At 44.6% G+C, this 17628-nt stretch overlaps 1 protein-coding gene across 1 annotated transcript in view; it reads right to left on the bottom strand.

The window, feature by feature from the left end:
- Positions 1-9802, bottom strand: part of SCIN (scinderin) — a 48646-nt gene extending 38844 nt beyond the window's left edge. The window contains exons 1-3 of the mRNA XM_079947899.1: positions 9148-9802; positions 5186-5340; positions 4260-4421 (exon numbers count right to left, since the gene is read on the bottom strand). Of these exons, the coding sequence (XP_079804025.1) occupies positions 4260-4421; positions 5186-5340; positions 9148-9787 (957 nt within the window). The 5' untranslated portion in view covers positions 9788-9802. The remainder of the gene's footprint in view (positions 1-4259; positions 4422-5185; positions 5341-9147) is intronic.
- Positions 9803-17628: the final 7826 nt, after the last annotated feature.

Below are 17628 nucleotides of genomic sequence, written 5' to 3'. Positions count from 1 at the left end.
AGGTGGAATAAGAGGACTCTAAAAGAACTACAGTTCCTAGTTTGCCTAAAATTTATCTCCGTTAATAAACGTCTTGTTCCTCAGTCCACAGGCGTTTTGGCATATAATGAATCCATTCTGAGCACACACCCAAGAATACAGCGTTTTCTACTTACCAGTGAAAGGAGTACTAAATGAAACTAAGCCCACGCCTACTTTCTAGACCAAACAGCTTCACTATTCACAATTCACAATTTTGAATTCTGATTCATATTCCAAAAATGCTACTACAGTGGTACCTCGGGTTACAGACGCTTCAGGTTACAGACTCTGCTAACCCAGAAATAGTACCTCGGGTTAGAACTTTGCTTCGGGATGAGAACAGAAATCACGTGGCAGCAGTGGGAGGGCCCCTTAGCTAAAGTGATACCTCAGGTTAAGAACAGTTTCAGGTTAAGAATGGACCTCCTGAACGAGTTACATTCTTAACCCGAGGTACCACTGTAAAAGCACTTGGCATGTGCCTGAAGTCAAGACAGCTATTAATTCCCCTGCCTGCTGTGAATGGGTTCCAGTTGGTGAGGTCTGACACAACTCTTTACAATTTTAATAAAAGCCGAGTATCTGAAAGCATTTCAGAGTCCCAGCTGTGAAAGGTTTCGAAACTTTCAGAAAAGCAAAAGTAGATAAACATTCCAGATTCCTAGCCAGCAACATCTAATGCAAATCACCTCCCTTTTTGACCAACAAGTCAGTTTTCGCCAAGCCACATCCTGCATCACCAGGCGTTGGGCACATAAACATGCGGCTCAGCTGAAAGGGGTGAGGACTGCTGTTGTTATCAGAGACAGGCAGGACTCTGAGGAGGCAAGGGGGGGTGGAGGATCATGGGGCCAGTGATTTGTGCACAAGGCAGGAGTCAGGGCTTGGGGAAGAAGGAAAGTCAGGGCTGTCAGAGACAGGGGAAGAGTTGCAGGGAGGGCAGGAAGAGAAGAAAGAGCCGGTCCCTGAGAGAGTTGGGCCATTAGGATCTCCTCAGTCCAATGTCTCCAAGGTCAAGGAGGGGCCCTTTGCGCCAGGTGCAAAGGCGGAAGATGCCGGCTACTTGCATGAGCCCCGTCAGGTGAGGGGATTTGAGTTTGGGAAGAGGTGTGGTCATGCTGTTGCATCAGTGGTCCAGTTCAGGGCACAAGTGTGGAGGGGAGTAGATTTATAGCTAGCTACATAGCAGGAGGGGTGTATATATAATATAATAAATAATAATAATTTATTATTTATACCCCGCCCATCTGGCTGGGTTTCCCCAGCCACTCTGGGTGGCTTCCAGAAAAATATAAAAAATAATAAAATGTCAGACATTAAAAACTTCCCTGAACAAGGCTGCCTTCAGATGTTTTCTAAAAGTTGTGTAATTCTTTATCTCCCTGACAACTCATGGTAGGGCATTCAGTCGTTATTCAGTCGTTTTTATCCCCTGCTGTGGTTGCAGCCTTGTGGCATATTTATCATACTGGGGCCTTGTTTTATCATTTAATAAAATGGAATTGTATCCTTTTTTCCTTTTGTGGTCTGGATGCCTGTTCCCAGTTACATGATCTGTTTAACCCTTGTGTTTATGTGTATTATCATTCACACAGTAAGGAATCCTTACTGGCCTGGAAATGAGGTAGTGGCAATGCAGTCAAGTGAGAAATCTAATTATCCAATTAACATCATTTCTGAGTGTTGAAAGGCACCCCAGAACAATATTTAGACAGACGAACACGTGTCACCAGCACAACCTCTGAACTGATAATGAAAACCTATTTTTTTTCCCCCTCACACATACATAAACTAAATAAAAAGAGATGGGGTTATTAAGGAAACAAAAAGAAGAAACAGCAATTGGGGTGTTTCAAAGTGTTCATTGCACAATTCTGTACATTAACAGTGAACTCATTCTGTATGTGTGCATTCTTATGTAGCCAAAATGGAATCACCCACACACAAGAGGGAAGTATGAGTAGGGTTGAGGAGACCCAGAGAAGTCCCAAAAAAAGTTATTTTTAAAACTCTAAGCTGGGGAAGACCCAATGCAAACTGACTGCATTCGGTAGGCACAGATTGCAGATTCACTGCTGGAGGACAAATGGAATATGTGGAGGAGGGTAAAATGGAGTTTCCTGGAAGAGCTGGCTGGAACCCTGACAGGAAGCACTTTTACTCTGCAGCATTTTATTGCAGGTCCAAGTTGCTTCAAAGCACATATTGCCTTCTAGAGAAATGTTCTTTCGGCTGCAGCTAATAGCATCTCATTGCTGATTTTACGAAGTATTCTGCATTTTCATTATCTTAGTTGTGCAATGTTTATTGGTGGCCAGTACAAACGGTTATGCGAACATAGCAGAATATTCTCATTTAGCAACGCTAGTGTGCATTTGCTATGGAAGGCTTGCCAAATTAATCAGATTAATTGTTTAGTAAGGCACCTGAATTTCCAGTTCTTACTTCATGTACAGTAAATGCCAACCAGATGCACAACCACGTAGGGATATGAAATGAGAAAATCTCAACATCTCTTGGCTTAGTCAAGAAACAGAAAACAAAGCTCAAAGCATTTTTTTAAATAAATAAAAATGCAAATTACATATGGAAATATACTGCATGGGCAAACAGCATGGCTCCATGGAAGCTGTGTTTGCAATCCATAGACCTTATCTGGTTACAAAAGCAAATCAACAAAATTTGAAGGTTGTCGTATGTTTCCTCACCACACCCTGAAAATAATCTGCCACACTGTCTAATAAATTGTATCACTGCGATCCCCAAATTCCTCAGAAGGACAGCAGCACAAAAGAGCTGAATGACCTTACAACACACACAAAGGCAACATTCTGAAGTGACCCAACTGTAATTATGGACATAAATATGTTTATTCTACAATATTCTTATTCAGAAAAAAAGCAAGTCTTTCCTTCAAAACTCTAGAAGAAGAAGAAGAGTTTGGATTTGATATCCCGCTTTATCACTACCCGAAGGAGTCTCAAAGCGGCTAACATTCTCCTTTCCCTTCCTCCCCCACAACAAACACTCTGTGAGGTGAGTGGGGCTGAGAGACTTCAGAGAAGTGTGACTAGCCCAAGGTCACCCAGCAGCTGCATGTGGAGGAGCGGAGACGCGAACCCGGTTCACCAGATTACGAGTCCACTGCGTGGGGGATCTGTGGCCCTCCAGATATTACTGGACTCCCACTTCCATCAGCCCCAGCCAGCATGGTTAGAGATGATGGGATTTGGAGTTCAACAACAACAGGAAAGCCATAGGTTTCACCACCCCTGCTTCTAGCTCACAGCATCTTCCTTCTGCATTCTCTCCAACCTTTCACAATGGGCTGCTTATTCTCAGTTCTCAATAATGTTAAATTGTGAACATTCAGCCTGAGTCCCATATTGACCACCTGATAATGAATACTACATCCTTAACCAGGTCTCATGCCACTGCCCTAAGTCAAATTTAATATTTTGACCACACGAGGGGAGTAAACAAGATGAAGGGAAATAGCAAATCTGATTCCAATCTTGAGAAATCCTGGCTTTTTTCAATGCTTCTTACATATGGTTGTTTCTGTCTTTGAATCAGAACTACATTAAGATGAAGGTATTCCTTTTTAAAGGGATGCGGGTGGCGCTGTGGGTTAAACCACAGAGCCTAGGACTTGCCGATCGGAAGGTCGGCGGTTCAAATCCCCGCAACGGGGTGAGCTCCCTTTGCTCAGTCCCTGCTCCTGCCAACCTAGCAGTTCGAAAGCATGTCAAAGTGCAAGTAGATAAATAGGTACCGCTCCAGCGGGAAGGTAAACAGCGTTTCCGTGTGCTACTCTGGTTCGCCAGAAGCAGCTTAGTCATGCTGGCCACATGACCCGGAAGCTGTACGCTGGCTCCCTCGGCCAGTAAAGCGAGATGAGCGCCGCAACCCCAGAGTCGGTCATGACTGGACCTAATGGTTAGGGGTCCTTTACCTTTATTCCTTTTTAACCAAGCTTTGCTGGGGCCATTTTAGAGCATGACAAATTCTAGCAAATATTATTTCCTGTTGGTCTTTTATCTGCTTAAATGCTTCAAGGGATGTGGTCAGCAGCAAACCGCCAGTGCTTGCGACACAAGTTATTTTGAGTCTAATATTGCAGAGGAAGTATTTGTAATGTATATAGAAGGTCTTGGTTTGGGGCTCAGACTTAATTCTATGGCAGTTTTTGTAGGAGTTTTTGTTCCTTTGGAAAACTTCATTCCTTGACCACTTACCGTTCCAAGATCAACAATGAAGCAGTCTCCTTTGTTGAAACTGTCCCAGCTAAGAGGAACTTCGGTGGCTCGAATCACTCTCCGGCCTTTGATATGCAGAAGTCTTCTTGCGCTGAGGTCATTGGTGACCACGTGATTAAAGCCCGAGGCAACACCACCTGCCTAAATAAAGTGAAGCAACTTAGGGTTAGTTGGTTTTTGTGATGGAGTATATAAGGACCTAGTACACAAATACATAAGCAGATCATACATCACACCCAACCAGATTTGCACTAACACGGAAAACTGAGTTTGAAACCTGAGAAGATGGTCAGGGAGATAGACCAGTTGCTTCTTCTCGATGAGCTTGCACTTCCTTGGAAAGGACAAGTTTGAAGTTTGAGGCTGTACCTGGATCTATCTTTGTCACTGAAAAATCAGGTGGCCTCAGTGCCTTTTACCAGCTATAGCTGATACATCATCAACAGCAGCCATTTTTCGACAGAGATAGTTAGGCCAAGAGGTACATAAGTAACCTTAGTGGTGTCCCAACCAAAGTTGTTGACGTTTTCTTAGGATTGAAGTTGTTAAGCTTTTTTTAGGATTTTACCCCAGGAAGTAAACTGCCACAGCGGCCAGATTAAACCGACTGGTGGGACATAGACTTGATTATTGCAATACACTCTACGTGGGACTGCCCTATTGAACTTCCAGCACTTATTGAAGACTTTTTAAAAAAATTATTCCAGCATGCATTTTAATTGATATATGATTTTACAGTCTTAATTGATTGATTTTTTTGTATCGTATCTTTGTAAACCACTTAGAGACTATTGTTTGCTTCAAGCTCTGCTTTAACACCAAGTCGGAACTGTAACTTCTTTTTAGTTTTCTTTTCAAACGTTCCAATTATTGTAGAAACCTCACGCAATCACACTATTACGTACCTTATACTTTATGCCGCCTTTGAAATATCCAACGAATTGTGTAGACTCATATCCCTGGATTTCCCGGTGCTGAACAGGCTTTCCTCCAAGATAATCATCCATCTGAACCGTAAAGATGGCTGCTGCAGTACTTTCATCCTGACTGCACTCTTTTCCTAAAACCAGACAGGAATGTTCTTAATAATATTCTCGATTTCCTAAAGTATTTTTCCTGAAATAAGAATATTTAGAGGAGCAAAATAGCAAAGAAGGGCAAACTATTACAGATTAAATGCCTGCCTGTACAATACAGTTAAATTATTTTATATGCCATGAGTTCCTCCTAAGGAACTTTGGGTAGTCCAGTTAGCTGTGGCCAGCATGGGAGAAGCAATGATGCCCTACACATACATTGACCAGGTTCCAAAGAGTGCAGTTTTGACATATGTCTATTTATTTATTTAGTACATTTATATCCCCATTTTCTTCCAAGGAGCTCATGGTGCTCTACTTGATTTTCCTCACCCTCTTGTCACAGGAGCCCTGTGAGATAGGTTAAACTGAAGCCTAGTGACAGGTCCAGGGTCGCCCTCCAAACTTCATGGCTGAGTCCAAGTTGAACTCTATCTAGTTGGGCTCCTACTGAATTGAATGCTGTGTAACACTCTTGATGTCTGCATTTCCACACGGCTGAGTCCACACAAATCAAAATCAAAGCCCCATTTGATGCTCTTGTCTGTACTTCAGAGGTACTGGTAACTTCAAAATACAGTCATACCTCATGTTACGTTTGCTTCATGTTACGTTCTTTCAGGTTACGTCCCATGGCGACGCAGAAGTACCGGAAAGGATTACTTCTGGGTTTCGCCTCTTTCACATGCGCAGAAGTGCAAAATGATGTCATGTGCATGCGCAGAAGCAGCGAATCGCAACCCGTGTGTGTGCAGACGCGCCGCTGCGAGTTGCACTCTTTTCATGTTGCAAACGGGCCTCCAGAATGGATCCCGTTTGCAACCAGAGGTACCACTGCATAATCTTAAATCACAAATATAACATTTAATAATCTCCCATCACATGCAGCCAAAGAAGGTATCTTCAGGTCCAGGACTTTGTTTTGTGCACCAAACAGAAACTGTGCGCATATGTGGATAGGCGTGTGTGTGTGTGTGTGTGTGTGTGAAACCTCAGGTGCAACCTCAGGTCAAAATGGAAATTGGCAGATGTAGATAGAGAGTTTTCATCAAGGGATATATGAGTTGAGCACAAAACCAAGCAGAAAAAGATTTACACACTGCCAGACCTTCTCCTGAGAGGCCTGGGCCACTTTCAGCATTTTAGGCCCCTAGCCATGATAACAAAAAATAAAAAATGATGATACACACAAACAAAATAAAGAATCCCTGCCAAAAAAATAATGAATGGCTTGTTTATATAATCAGCCTATCTGAGATGGCATGTCCATCACAGTCCAATCTTGTGCCATCAGAACAGGAATATTTTTTAATTAATATGGATGAACATTTTAAACTCAGGTTGGATGGCCATCTGTCAGGGATGCTTTGGTTGAGATTCCTGCATTGCAAGAGGTTGGACTAGATGACCCTTGGGATCCCTTCAAATTCTATGATTCTTTAATGTGACAAAACCTATTATCAGCTAACCCAAAAAATGCCTTTCGCCAAACCACATCTCTTTGTTGATTCACTATGCAGTTCTGAGCTGACAAAGTGTGTTGCATTTTGGTCCAATGTGCATAAACACAAGCTGTGAAACTTATCAAATGCCTTCAAAATTGACAAGAGTCTAAATCTGAGGGGCCCAAGATTTGAGCTTGAGACCCAGGCCAAAGGGCCCTCCTTCTACCTTCCCCCCACTCCTATTGGCCCTGCACACAGCCTCTTCTGCAAACCACAGGAGATACCTAAACACAGGAGATACCTAAACACAGTGCAACACAGCACCGCGGGTGGCAAAATTCATTAGCAAAACTGCCAACTCCCTCACCTTGCCAATAGCCTCTGGTTCTTTCTACAGAAAAATGAGTTTACCACATTTTATGCGCACATTACTCCTTGCAGCATCCACCTGGCACAATGGAATGAGGTATCTAGAAAAGAGCTCTCTGAAGGAAAGGTGGCTATCAATGTAATAAATAATTGTTTATTTTGTTTTACTGCTTTCAATTGTTCTGCTTTCATTGTTTGCTTTTGTGTTACTTATATGCTATTGCGATTTCTGATGCGATGATCTTGATGGAAATGCTGTCCACTATTTTTAGTGCTTTGTCATGATTGTGAGCTGCTTTGAGCTCAATATTGCAGTTGGAAAAACAGTGTACAGACATTAAATCAAATTCCCATCCCTACTTCACCATGAAGCTCACTAGGTTATTTGGGCCAGTCATTCTCTGTCAACCTAACTGAATTTATAGGGTTGTTGTGAGGATAAGGAGGGAGAAACATGTATGCCACCCTGAACATCTTGGAAGAAGAGCAGGATAGAAACATTATTATTTTTTAAAAAAAAAAAACTTTCTAAAAAGAGAGACAACGTAATTCAGGACAGTATGGGAGTCTGGTCATCTCTCCTGGAAGGAAGCCTTGAACCTCAGTTTCAGATATGCAGGGACTTAAGGCATTTGCTCTGTACATGCTCAGGAATACTTTTTATAATTATTATAAAATATTAATTCATAACTGTTTCTTTAAATATGGAGCAGGACCAAAGCAGGGGAAAAGTGATGCTAAATGTTTTGGACCCTAAGACCAAGATTAACATTACCTGCAAGTTCCTAGTATCTGCAAAGAAACAAACTCTTATGTCACCTTGAAGGCTAACAGATTCATTGTAACAAGAGAGTCTCTTTTGCATTTATTGTAGGAGGCAAATCTGGTTCCACCTTTCCGGCACATGTCACCTTGGAAGGCACCGGATTTAGCCACATTGTGGGAACCCACAATAAATATGTTGATAATATCATTCTTTCTACAAAGCCACATGTGTGTGTAGAGCTTTAGAGGGCACAAGAGGGCAAGTCCCTGCCTGCGGGGAGTTTACAATCTAGACTGAACGGTGCCATAAGATTCCTTTTTGTAGCACCTACAACAGATATCTGCTGCTTACAAAACAGCTCGGGTGCTGAGCTCCTTTGCAACTCATCTTCTGGAATCAGCATCAAAGAAGACACACACACACATCTCCCTGCCAGTACTTTAAATCCTATAATCTGTGCCCCAAAGGAGAAACAGAATTTTGCAGAAACATTATGGCACCAGCTGGGTAACACTGCCAAAACTTTTTGACAGCAAACTCAGGCAGCTGAGAGGAACACTGTGTCGCATCTGCTCTGCACACGAAGGGGCTCAGTTTCAAAACTCAGCATCCCCAGGTAAAAGCTGGTAAAGATTCCTGCCTAAAACCCTGGGCAGTGGATGCCTGTCAGTCTATAACTGGGCAAGTTGCACCAATGATACCAAGCAACTTCCTAATAATGTGTAGCAGCAACAAGGAAGGTGGGCGTGTCAGGAGCCAACACAGAAGGCAAGACAGTATGGTGTAATGGTTAGAGCACCAGACGAGGGCCTGGGAGAACAGGATTTAAATCACCACTTGGGATTTGAAGCTCATGAAGTTCACCTTGGGCCAGCCACAGCCTCACATCCTAACCTACCTGACAGGGTTCTTGGGATGATAAAATGGGAACACCCCGCATTTCGACCAGGAGCCGCTTTCCCAAGCTCCCTTAAGCAAAGCGTGAGAAAATATAGATATGGAAAAAGCACCTTCCTGAGCGTGTCAAACTCGCTTGAGTAGAAGAGATTGGCTCATCCACAAGAACTTCTCCAGACCGGCGGGGGAAGCAGCCAAAAACAAAAGCGCATCATGTGGCCCCTTAAAGCCTAGCGGCAAGTGCCGCTAGACCAGGAGGTGGCTGATTTTGCCCCCTCCCTTCTGTCCTGCATCCACCCCCCGCTGTCCCGTACCTAGCCAGTAGTGCAGATTGTAGAAGGTGGCGTTGCTCCTCTTGACCGTGTGCAGCACCAAGTAGGCGTCGCCCACGTAGAAGTTGCCGTGCAGCGGTTCGGGCACCGGCACCAGATCCAGTTTCTCGATCCGCCAGATCTGCAGCCCAGCCCGGTGGCCCGCACTGGCGAACTCTTTGTGGTACAGCTCCGGGGGCGCCATCGATGCTCCTCCTGCCCCGATGTCAACCAGCGAAGTCCTTCCCGAAGTGGCCCAAAGTTGAGCGTAAAAGCGCACGAGCTTTAAACCCACTTTGCAATTACGCAGCCGGACGGAGTTTGCGAAGCCGGCGCTGCAGCTCCCCTGTTTTATGGCACGAGCGCTGCGTTTGCACAGCCAAGGGGCGAGGCCTGTCAGTTCCCCGAGAGGCGGGTCTTGCGGTTGTATCTCCACAGAGCCGACGGGGCGGCCGGGAGAGGCCTCGCTGCGCCCTGCCCCAAGCGCACCTATGGCAAGGCGAGGGCGCGCGGAGGGCAGGAGCTGCTGCTTCTGCTCAAAGGCCGCTTGTGCGTCGAGGAACCGCAGGAAAACCTCCAAAGTGCTGCTCAACTCTCCTCTCAATCCCGGCCTTGTTCTCTCTCCTGTTTGGAAGCGATTCATTCTTACAGCAGTTCCAGCCAACGCCTGTCTACAAATCTATATAAAGCAGTCGGGGCCGTTTCTTTCTCCAGTTTTAAGGGCCAGAGACGTCATTCCTTGAATATGTGAAATAATAAGTTTTTAAAGTCTCTTAGCATGCGCAGAGCGCTTCCCTTTCCTCTACCTTTGAGGAACTGGTGAGGAAAGGATCCCCAGGTGGATTTGCAACTGGAGAAAACTCTTCCTTCCTCTATCTGTTTCAGAAATGCATACACTTTAATAAATTTTACACTGCATTGGTGAATCTGGTGGTTGTGCCAGTTTCAGCTGGACAGAGCAAAAGTACAGTGGTATTCCTGAGTGAGAGGATAGGCAGGGCAAGGTTGATAAAGGGATACAGGAAGTCAACATATCTGTTTATACATTATACACAAGGTTGTGTACATGCTATTAAAGCAAACCTGAAGGACATTTTCCCCTTTCAAAGAATTCCGGGCCCTGTAGTTTTATCCCCCACTGAGGTACACTTCCCAGCAGCCCTTGACAAACTACAGTACTTACCATCTTCTGAGGGAAAGAATGTGTTTTGGACATGCTTGGAAGGTATAAGGTAAAGGTAAAGGGACCCCTGACCATTAGGTCCAGTCGTGGCCGACTCTGGGGTTGCTGCGCTCATCTCACTTTACTGGCCGAGGGAGCTGGCGTACAGCTTCCAGGTCATGTGGCCAGCATGACTAAGCCACTTCTGGTGAACCAGAGCATCACACGGAAACACTGTTTACCTTTCCGCTGGAGTGGTACCTATTTATCTACTTGCACATTGAGGTGCTTTCGAACTGCTAAGTTGGCAGGAGCAGGGACCGAGCAACGGGAGCTCGCCCCGTCGTGGGGATTCGAACCGCTGACCTTCTGATCGGCAAGTCCTAGGCTCTGGTTTAACCCACAGCGCCACCCGCGTCCCTCTTGGAAATTATAGGGTGTACCAAAGGTCCATCTAGCTCAGTATTGCATACTCTGACTGGCAGTAGCTCTCCAGGGTTTCTGATGGAGGATATTCCCAAGCCATACCGGGGATTGAATCTGGGGGTTACATGCACGGCTCTGCCACTGAGCTATGGCCCTTCCTCACTCACTGAGGCTCCACACTGGCCCCATTACAATGTATATTGCAGGGAATTATAGGCAGAATTATTTTTGTGGGAAGCTAGTCCATGTCGAAAGCACTTTGTTGCTTTACCTGAAGGAGCATCTCCACCCCCATCATTCAGCCTGAGGTCCAGCTCCGAGGGCCTTCTGGTGGTTCCCTCACTGTAAGAAGTAAGGTTATAGGGAACCAAGCAGAGGGCCTTCTCGGTGGTGGAGCCTGCCCTGTGGAACGCCCTCCCATTAGATGTCAAGGAAATTAACAACTATCTGCCTTAGAAGACATCTGAAGGCCGCCCTGTTTAGGGAAGTTTTTAATGTTTGATGTTTTATTGTGTTTTTTATATTCTGTTGGGAGCCACCCAGAGTGGTTGGGGACACCTGGCCAGATGGGCATCGTATAAGTAATAAAATATTATTATTATTACAGCCAGGCCTCTACATGAAGTGAGAATGTGTCCCCAAAACCCTCAGCAGCCTTGAGGAAATGGTACATGGAAACAACCTGGCTGCTGACAGTTTATTTTCCCATCTTGTTTGTTTGTTTGTTATCTGCCTTTTGATTGAATGATATGTCTAAAGTGGATTATGCAACACCATATAGTATATCAGTTTGAGAATAGATTGCAGCTTTGGCTTCATCATGCAAGAGTGGATCAGATAAGAGAGGTGTTGAGGAGGATGGTTATTAATATAAATTAATTAAGTTTATCACCTTCCACATTCTGATGTCAAGGTGATGTACAAGTTACAATAAAAAAACCCAACAACCCCAGTGTGATCAATCTCAGCAGCGTGCTCAATTAAAATATAGAGAGTTCTGAGTGCAATGAATCCTTTCCCCCCCCCCCCACTTTTGCACCTTTTAAATATTGGCCCAAAGCAAAGGACAGGAGACTGATAGAAGAAAACACACACACACACACACACACACACACACACACACCCCAAGCCCTGTGGCACTCTAAAGATTAATAGGATGGGGGTGGCCTAAACTCAGGTGGCATACAGCCAACTTCTTGAAATGCCAGGGGACCCTGTGTGAGTTTATTGCAACAGACTCGCAAGATCAGCCCTCTGGGATTCACCAGTAAGAGGAACTAGAGCCACCCTAGGTATCAAGCACACCACAGCAAAATCGAGCCTTTACCCCTGTTCAATAATGAAACTGGCACACTGGACACAAAAATGTAAGTGCTGTACTCAGCAATTAAATTTAAAAACCTTCCACTTTTTCTCCAGTATTAAAAGAAGAGGGCAAAATCTAAGACAGCATATGCAGCTTGCTAGGAAATCAGATGAAATGCTTTGCTTGCTAAGTTCAGGGGTCAAAGAAGAGTTTGACTGACAATATTGGCAGCTAACAGTATTGGTTTGAAACAACACACTTAGTGGAACAGGTGGGTTTTGAGCTGGGATCTGAAAGAACAGCAAGAGACGGCATCACACAAGATGAGCTCAGAGGCAGTTTGAAGCATAAGGGGTGGGAAACACAGACTGAGAAAAGTAGACCTTCAGCTTGCTGCAGGTGGAGCTGCAGGAACAAAGGTCACGGAAAGCTACGTGGATATAAGAGAAGGAAAGCTACGTGGATATAAGAGAAGGAAGTAAGATGCTTGTTAACAATATTTGCTAGCGAACAATATCAATGCAGAACAAAATGCTTAGCAACTTAGGCTGCATACCCGCTAATCCATCTGGAACGCAAAAATGTAGTTTTTCTTGATCTGGAATCGTTCAGGCTTATCTTCAACAAGCTTCTTTCATTCACGATTGATTCTTAATCCTGCCATCTGCAAGGGTGGGTGTGGTTGCTAGTTTTAGGTTGTGTTTTAATATTTTGTTTTAATATAATATTCTTTAGACTATACGCCACATAGAGTCTTTTAGACTGCTTTGTGTCTTCTAAACTGGTAATATTCTACCTGTGGTAATCCAGCATTTATAATACTTGTTTATAAGTGTTTAGTTCTCCCCCCGCATATGCTAAGTTGTTGAGTAAGCAGTTTGGTTTGCACCAGTTCTGTTAGCTACCAGTGGTGTAGCGTGGGTTGTCAGCACCCGGGGCAAGGCAAGTAATTTGCGCCCCCTAACCCTAACCCCCAGATGTTGCGCCCGGTGCGGCCGGCCCCCCCTGCACCCCCCACGCTACGCCACTGTTAGCTACTAATATTGTGAAACTGGCATGCCATATAACCCCTGCCCCCACTGCCAGACCTTAGCAACCATCTGCTGCATATGCTGACTAAGTTTGTTTCATGCTGGAGAAAGTGGGTGTCTTTAACTGCTGACTACCATACTTTCATTTTTGCATCAATTGTGCCAGTTTCAATATGCCTTGGGCAGGCGGCAGGCCTGGGCAGGCTGGGTTTCCTGTTATATACCTGCTGGGATTGACAAGGCATCTGACCCTCACCTGAATTTCATAGCTCTCCTGACGAGTGCTTTGGTCTGCCCACCAGATACCAGGCACTCTACTATTCAAATTAGGCCCCAGTGTTTTTGTTACAATCCCCACAAGTGGCCCCTGGGCCGGACTTTGGACATACCTGCATTAAATGAAATCCGGTGACATTCCGGGGATGGATTTTGTCAGGGGATAGATTTGTAAATCTGGGGACAGCCCCTGGGAAATGGGAATGTCTGGTAACCATAACATATTATCAGGCAGGTGTGGATACACCTTTCACTGCCAGGACCACCTACATCTGTTTTCCAATGGACACACTGAAGGATGCCAGAACTCACCATGAACACCTCCCTTGTTCCCTTATAATGGCAATGGTGCCCACCTGAGAGGTGTCGAGTTTCTGCTGGAAAAAAGCCCTGGATTTTGTGTGCAGCAGAACTTTCAAAGGTTTTCATTTTTTTACCAAGCTGAAGTTTCTCACCTGAAAGCGGTGCCAGGTGCCAGCACTCAATAGATGCTATTAAGTCCTGAGAAAAAGGAAGCTCTGCTTTGAAGATCTCTCAATAGCTGATTGCTACATTTTCAAAAAAAACAAAAAAACAACAACCCCACTTTTCCACAACATCCTCTTAACAAGTTATTAGAAGAATGTGACAGAAAAAGGGAAGGCTGGTTCCTCTTTCGTGTCCCGCCAAAGTGCCTGGGTACCCTCAAAACAGTATGTGTATCAGCACTGCTGCACTTTAAAAAATGCTTCAGTCTCACACCAATTGGTGCAACCGTGGCAAGGATCAAGGCTGAGTGGGTCTAGGCTATGTTTGGTGTTTAGTGAAATGGTTGTTTAATTGATTCACCACTCTCTCAGCTTGTAGAGCAACTTCCTGCTTGCCTTAGCTCACTTTACTTTTTAGAAACACTATTTCAGGCATTCCTGAGATACTTTGGACAGACAATTAAAGCCCACTACTTGCATATGTAAAGGTAAAGGTAAAGGGACCCCTGACCATTAGGTCCAGTCGTGGCCGACTCTGGGGTTGCGGCGCTCATCTCGCTTTATTGGCCGAGGGCCCGGCATACTGCTTCTGGGTCATGTGGCCAGCATGACTAAGCCGCTTCTAGTGAACCAGAACAGCGCACAGAAACGCCGTTTACCTTCCTGCTGCAGCGGCACCTATTTATCTACTTGCACTTTGACGTGCTTTCGAACTGCTAGTTTGGCAGGAGCAGGGACCAAGCAACGGGAGCTCACCCCATCAGGGGGATTCGAACCGCCGACAAGTCCTAGGCTCTGTGGTTTAACCCACAGTGCCACCCGCATCCCTACTTGCATATGTAGGCCAAAACTAAAGTCGTCAAGAGTAGATTGTGGGTTGTTGTTTTTTAAATGACTAAAGATATGCTCAGAGTAGACTGGAAATTACTTGGGAAACATTGCATTGCAAACTCGTTGCCTAACAATCCATCCGATGACTGCTTTTGCTATGTGGCAAATTCAGCGCAGGTCCTGTCATGCCACATGCTGACAACAACAGGATGGCCCTATCAGTTGGCCTTCTGTTCCTATTGTATCTCCATCATTGACAACGTATTATGACTGCCTTCAAACTGTCAGTATTTTGCAGGTAAGATTCAAGTGCATCCTGGAAATTAGGTGAGCACGATTAAAGTGGATTAGAGTGCTCTTTTGCCCTGGTGCAACAAATGTGCTTCTTAAAGAAACCTGAACTTTTTACGGTTAGGAAAGTGAAACACAGGATGAATGAATGACTAGTGAGAAGTCACAGAAGGGAAAGCAGATCAGAATGCATGCTCAATAAATCTTACCTCCATATAAGCTTTGGAGGAGCTCAAAGTTTTTTAATGATATATTTCTCACTCTAATTATAGAGAGATCCCCAAAGTAAAAGTCACTGCTAAATACTGGGATTAACACACCTTCTCACTAAGAGTCTAGCTTGCATTTAAACCTGGAATTGCCTGTATCTGTCATTTCTTTTACCTGCTTTTTCTCACTGCTTTATAATCTAAACTTAAGCCAACTATTGCTCACTATACTCTTCAAAAACACCATTATATTCTTCAGATTGAGTCACTATTCCTGAGTTACTTTAGACTGTGCTCATTAATGGTCACTGTTTGCAAACACAGCGGAACATTAAGGTCATTCAGAGCAGGTTATGGGGCTTTAGGTTTACAAATGCTTTTAAGAGCTACTCCCTCCAGAGAATTGCACAAGGAAGCATTTATGTATTCTTCCTGCTTTTAATGGGGGAAATGGGGAGAGGGATTTACTGGTCAGCAGGTGTGTTGGCTTGTAAGTCACGTGGCCCTAATAACATGCTGTCAAATGGGCCACGGATGGGACAGCAATCTTTTGGTCAGTGGTAGAAAAGGAAAAAGCTTTCTGATAGTTGGTCAAAGGGTTCCCCACGCACTCCAGGGCTGATATTTCTTGAGGTTGCTTGGCCCTTTATGCAATATCAAAAAAGGAAGCGTGTTTAAAAACAACACACACGCAAGCACGCTGAACAACAAGTTTGTAGGCTGTGAGGCCTTGTCAAGTCAGGCTCCAAAGACATTGGGTCCCTAGAGCAAGAGGGAGCTGGCTGTCAATCCTAGTGGGACAAAAGCAAATCATAGAGTTGGAAGGGACCCTGTGGATCATCTAGTAGTCCAATCCCCCACCATGCAGGAATATGCAGCTGTCCCACACAGGGATTGAACCTGCAACCTTGGCATTATCAGCACTACGCTCTAACCAACAGAGCTATCCAGCTGTGTGGTCCCAAACAGGCAGGAGGCAGAGATAAGTTCAAAGACAGCAGTGAAGAACTGGAGGGGCCAGAGGAAAGTTTCTTAACAGATCCGGGCAGGAGTTTAGGTCCAAAGCAGTCCATGTCTTCACACAGGAAACACTAAAGCTGCATAGACATGCGTTTATTCTACTTTCCCAACTTGTCCTTACGATTTCCACATGTCCACAGAAATGCCTCTTGTGGAGGGGTTTTGTAATGAGTGAAGTGTGTGGGATATGCATTGCAGGGCGTTGGACTAGATCATGGGTAGGCAAACTAAGGCCCAGGGGCCGGATCCAGCCCAATCGCCTTCTAAATCCGCCCCACGGACAGTCAAGGAATCAGCATGTTTTTACATGAGTAAAAATGTATCCTTTTATTTAAAATGCATCTCTGGGTTATTTGTGGGGCATAGGAATTCGTTCATTTTTTCCTTCAAAATATAGTCTGGCCCCCCACAAGGTCTGAGGGACAGTGGACCGGTCCCCTGCTGAAAAAGTTTGCTGACCCCTGGACTAGATGATCCTTGAGTCCCTTCCAACTCTATGATACTATTATTCTGAGTGACCCTAAGTGTGGGGTAGCCAATATGGTTTCTCCTTGACGTTTTGGACTTCAGCCAGCATGGTCAGTAGTCAGGTTTGATTAGGAGTCATAGTCCACAACATCTGAAGGGTGCCACATGGGCTAATCTTGTCCTAAATGATCCACAGTGCTGAGGTACCAGGGGTCAGTTTTGTATTTTCGCAGAATGTATAGTGACATAATGTATAGTGATGTCACTTGGATTCCCACCACTTCACCTTACAGAAATCCAGAGCAGTCAGACTCCATGAGATACAATCCACCAGGGTCTTTTCATAAACAATGCCTGCTGAAGTGAATGGCATCACAGAATCATACATTCATAGAATTGTAGAGATGGAAAGGACCCCAAGGATCATCGAGTTCAACCCTCTGCAATGCAGGAATCTAAACCAAAGCATGACAGATGGTCATCCCATCTGTTTAAACAGAGCTATTCCGCCTGGCTTTCAATTTGAACTTAGCCTGATCTTTTATTCCCCTTCCTCCCTCTCCCTCCCCTTTTTATGAAGATTACCCACTCTGGGATCCCACAGCTAATTCTCCCCTGGTCTCCTCACTGGTCCAAACAGGACTAATTTAGCCGGCTATCCCTGGTGATCATCTAATGTTTATTGGATGGATTTCCCCCCTAAATTTATTTTTGAATTCTGAATTTATTGTTATTCACGTTTTATACTGTATTTTATGCTGTTTTTTTGTTGCATCGATTACCGGTAAGTGTTTTAAATCAGTTGTTAGCCGCCCTGAGCCTGGTTTTCTGAACCAGGAAGGGCGGGGTATAAATAAAAAAATATTATTTTATTATTATTATTAAAAAAACTTCCAAGTCCACCACCTCCCGAGGGAGTCTGTTCCACAGTTGAACAGCTCTTCCTGTCAGAAAGTTATTCCTGATGTTTAATCAGAATCTCCTTTCTTGTAACTTG

This window comes from Podarcis cretensis (assembly GCF_951804945.1).
Source record: "Podarcis cretensis genome assembly, chromosome: 12".
Lineage (NCBI taxonomy): Eukaryota > Metazoa > Chordata > Lepidosauria > Squamata > Lacertidae > Podarcis > Podarcis cretensis.
This window is presented reverse-complemented; position numbering and strand designations above follow the sequence as displayed.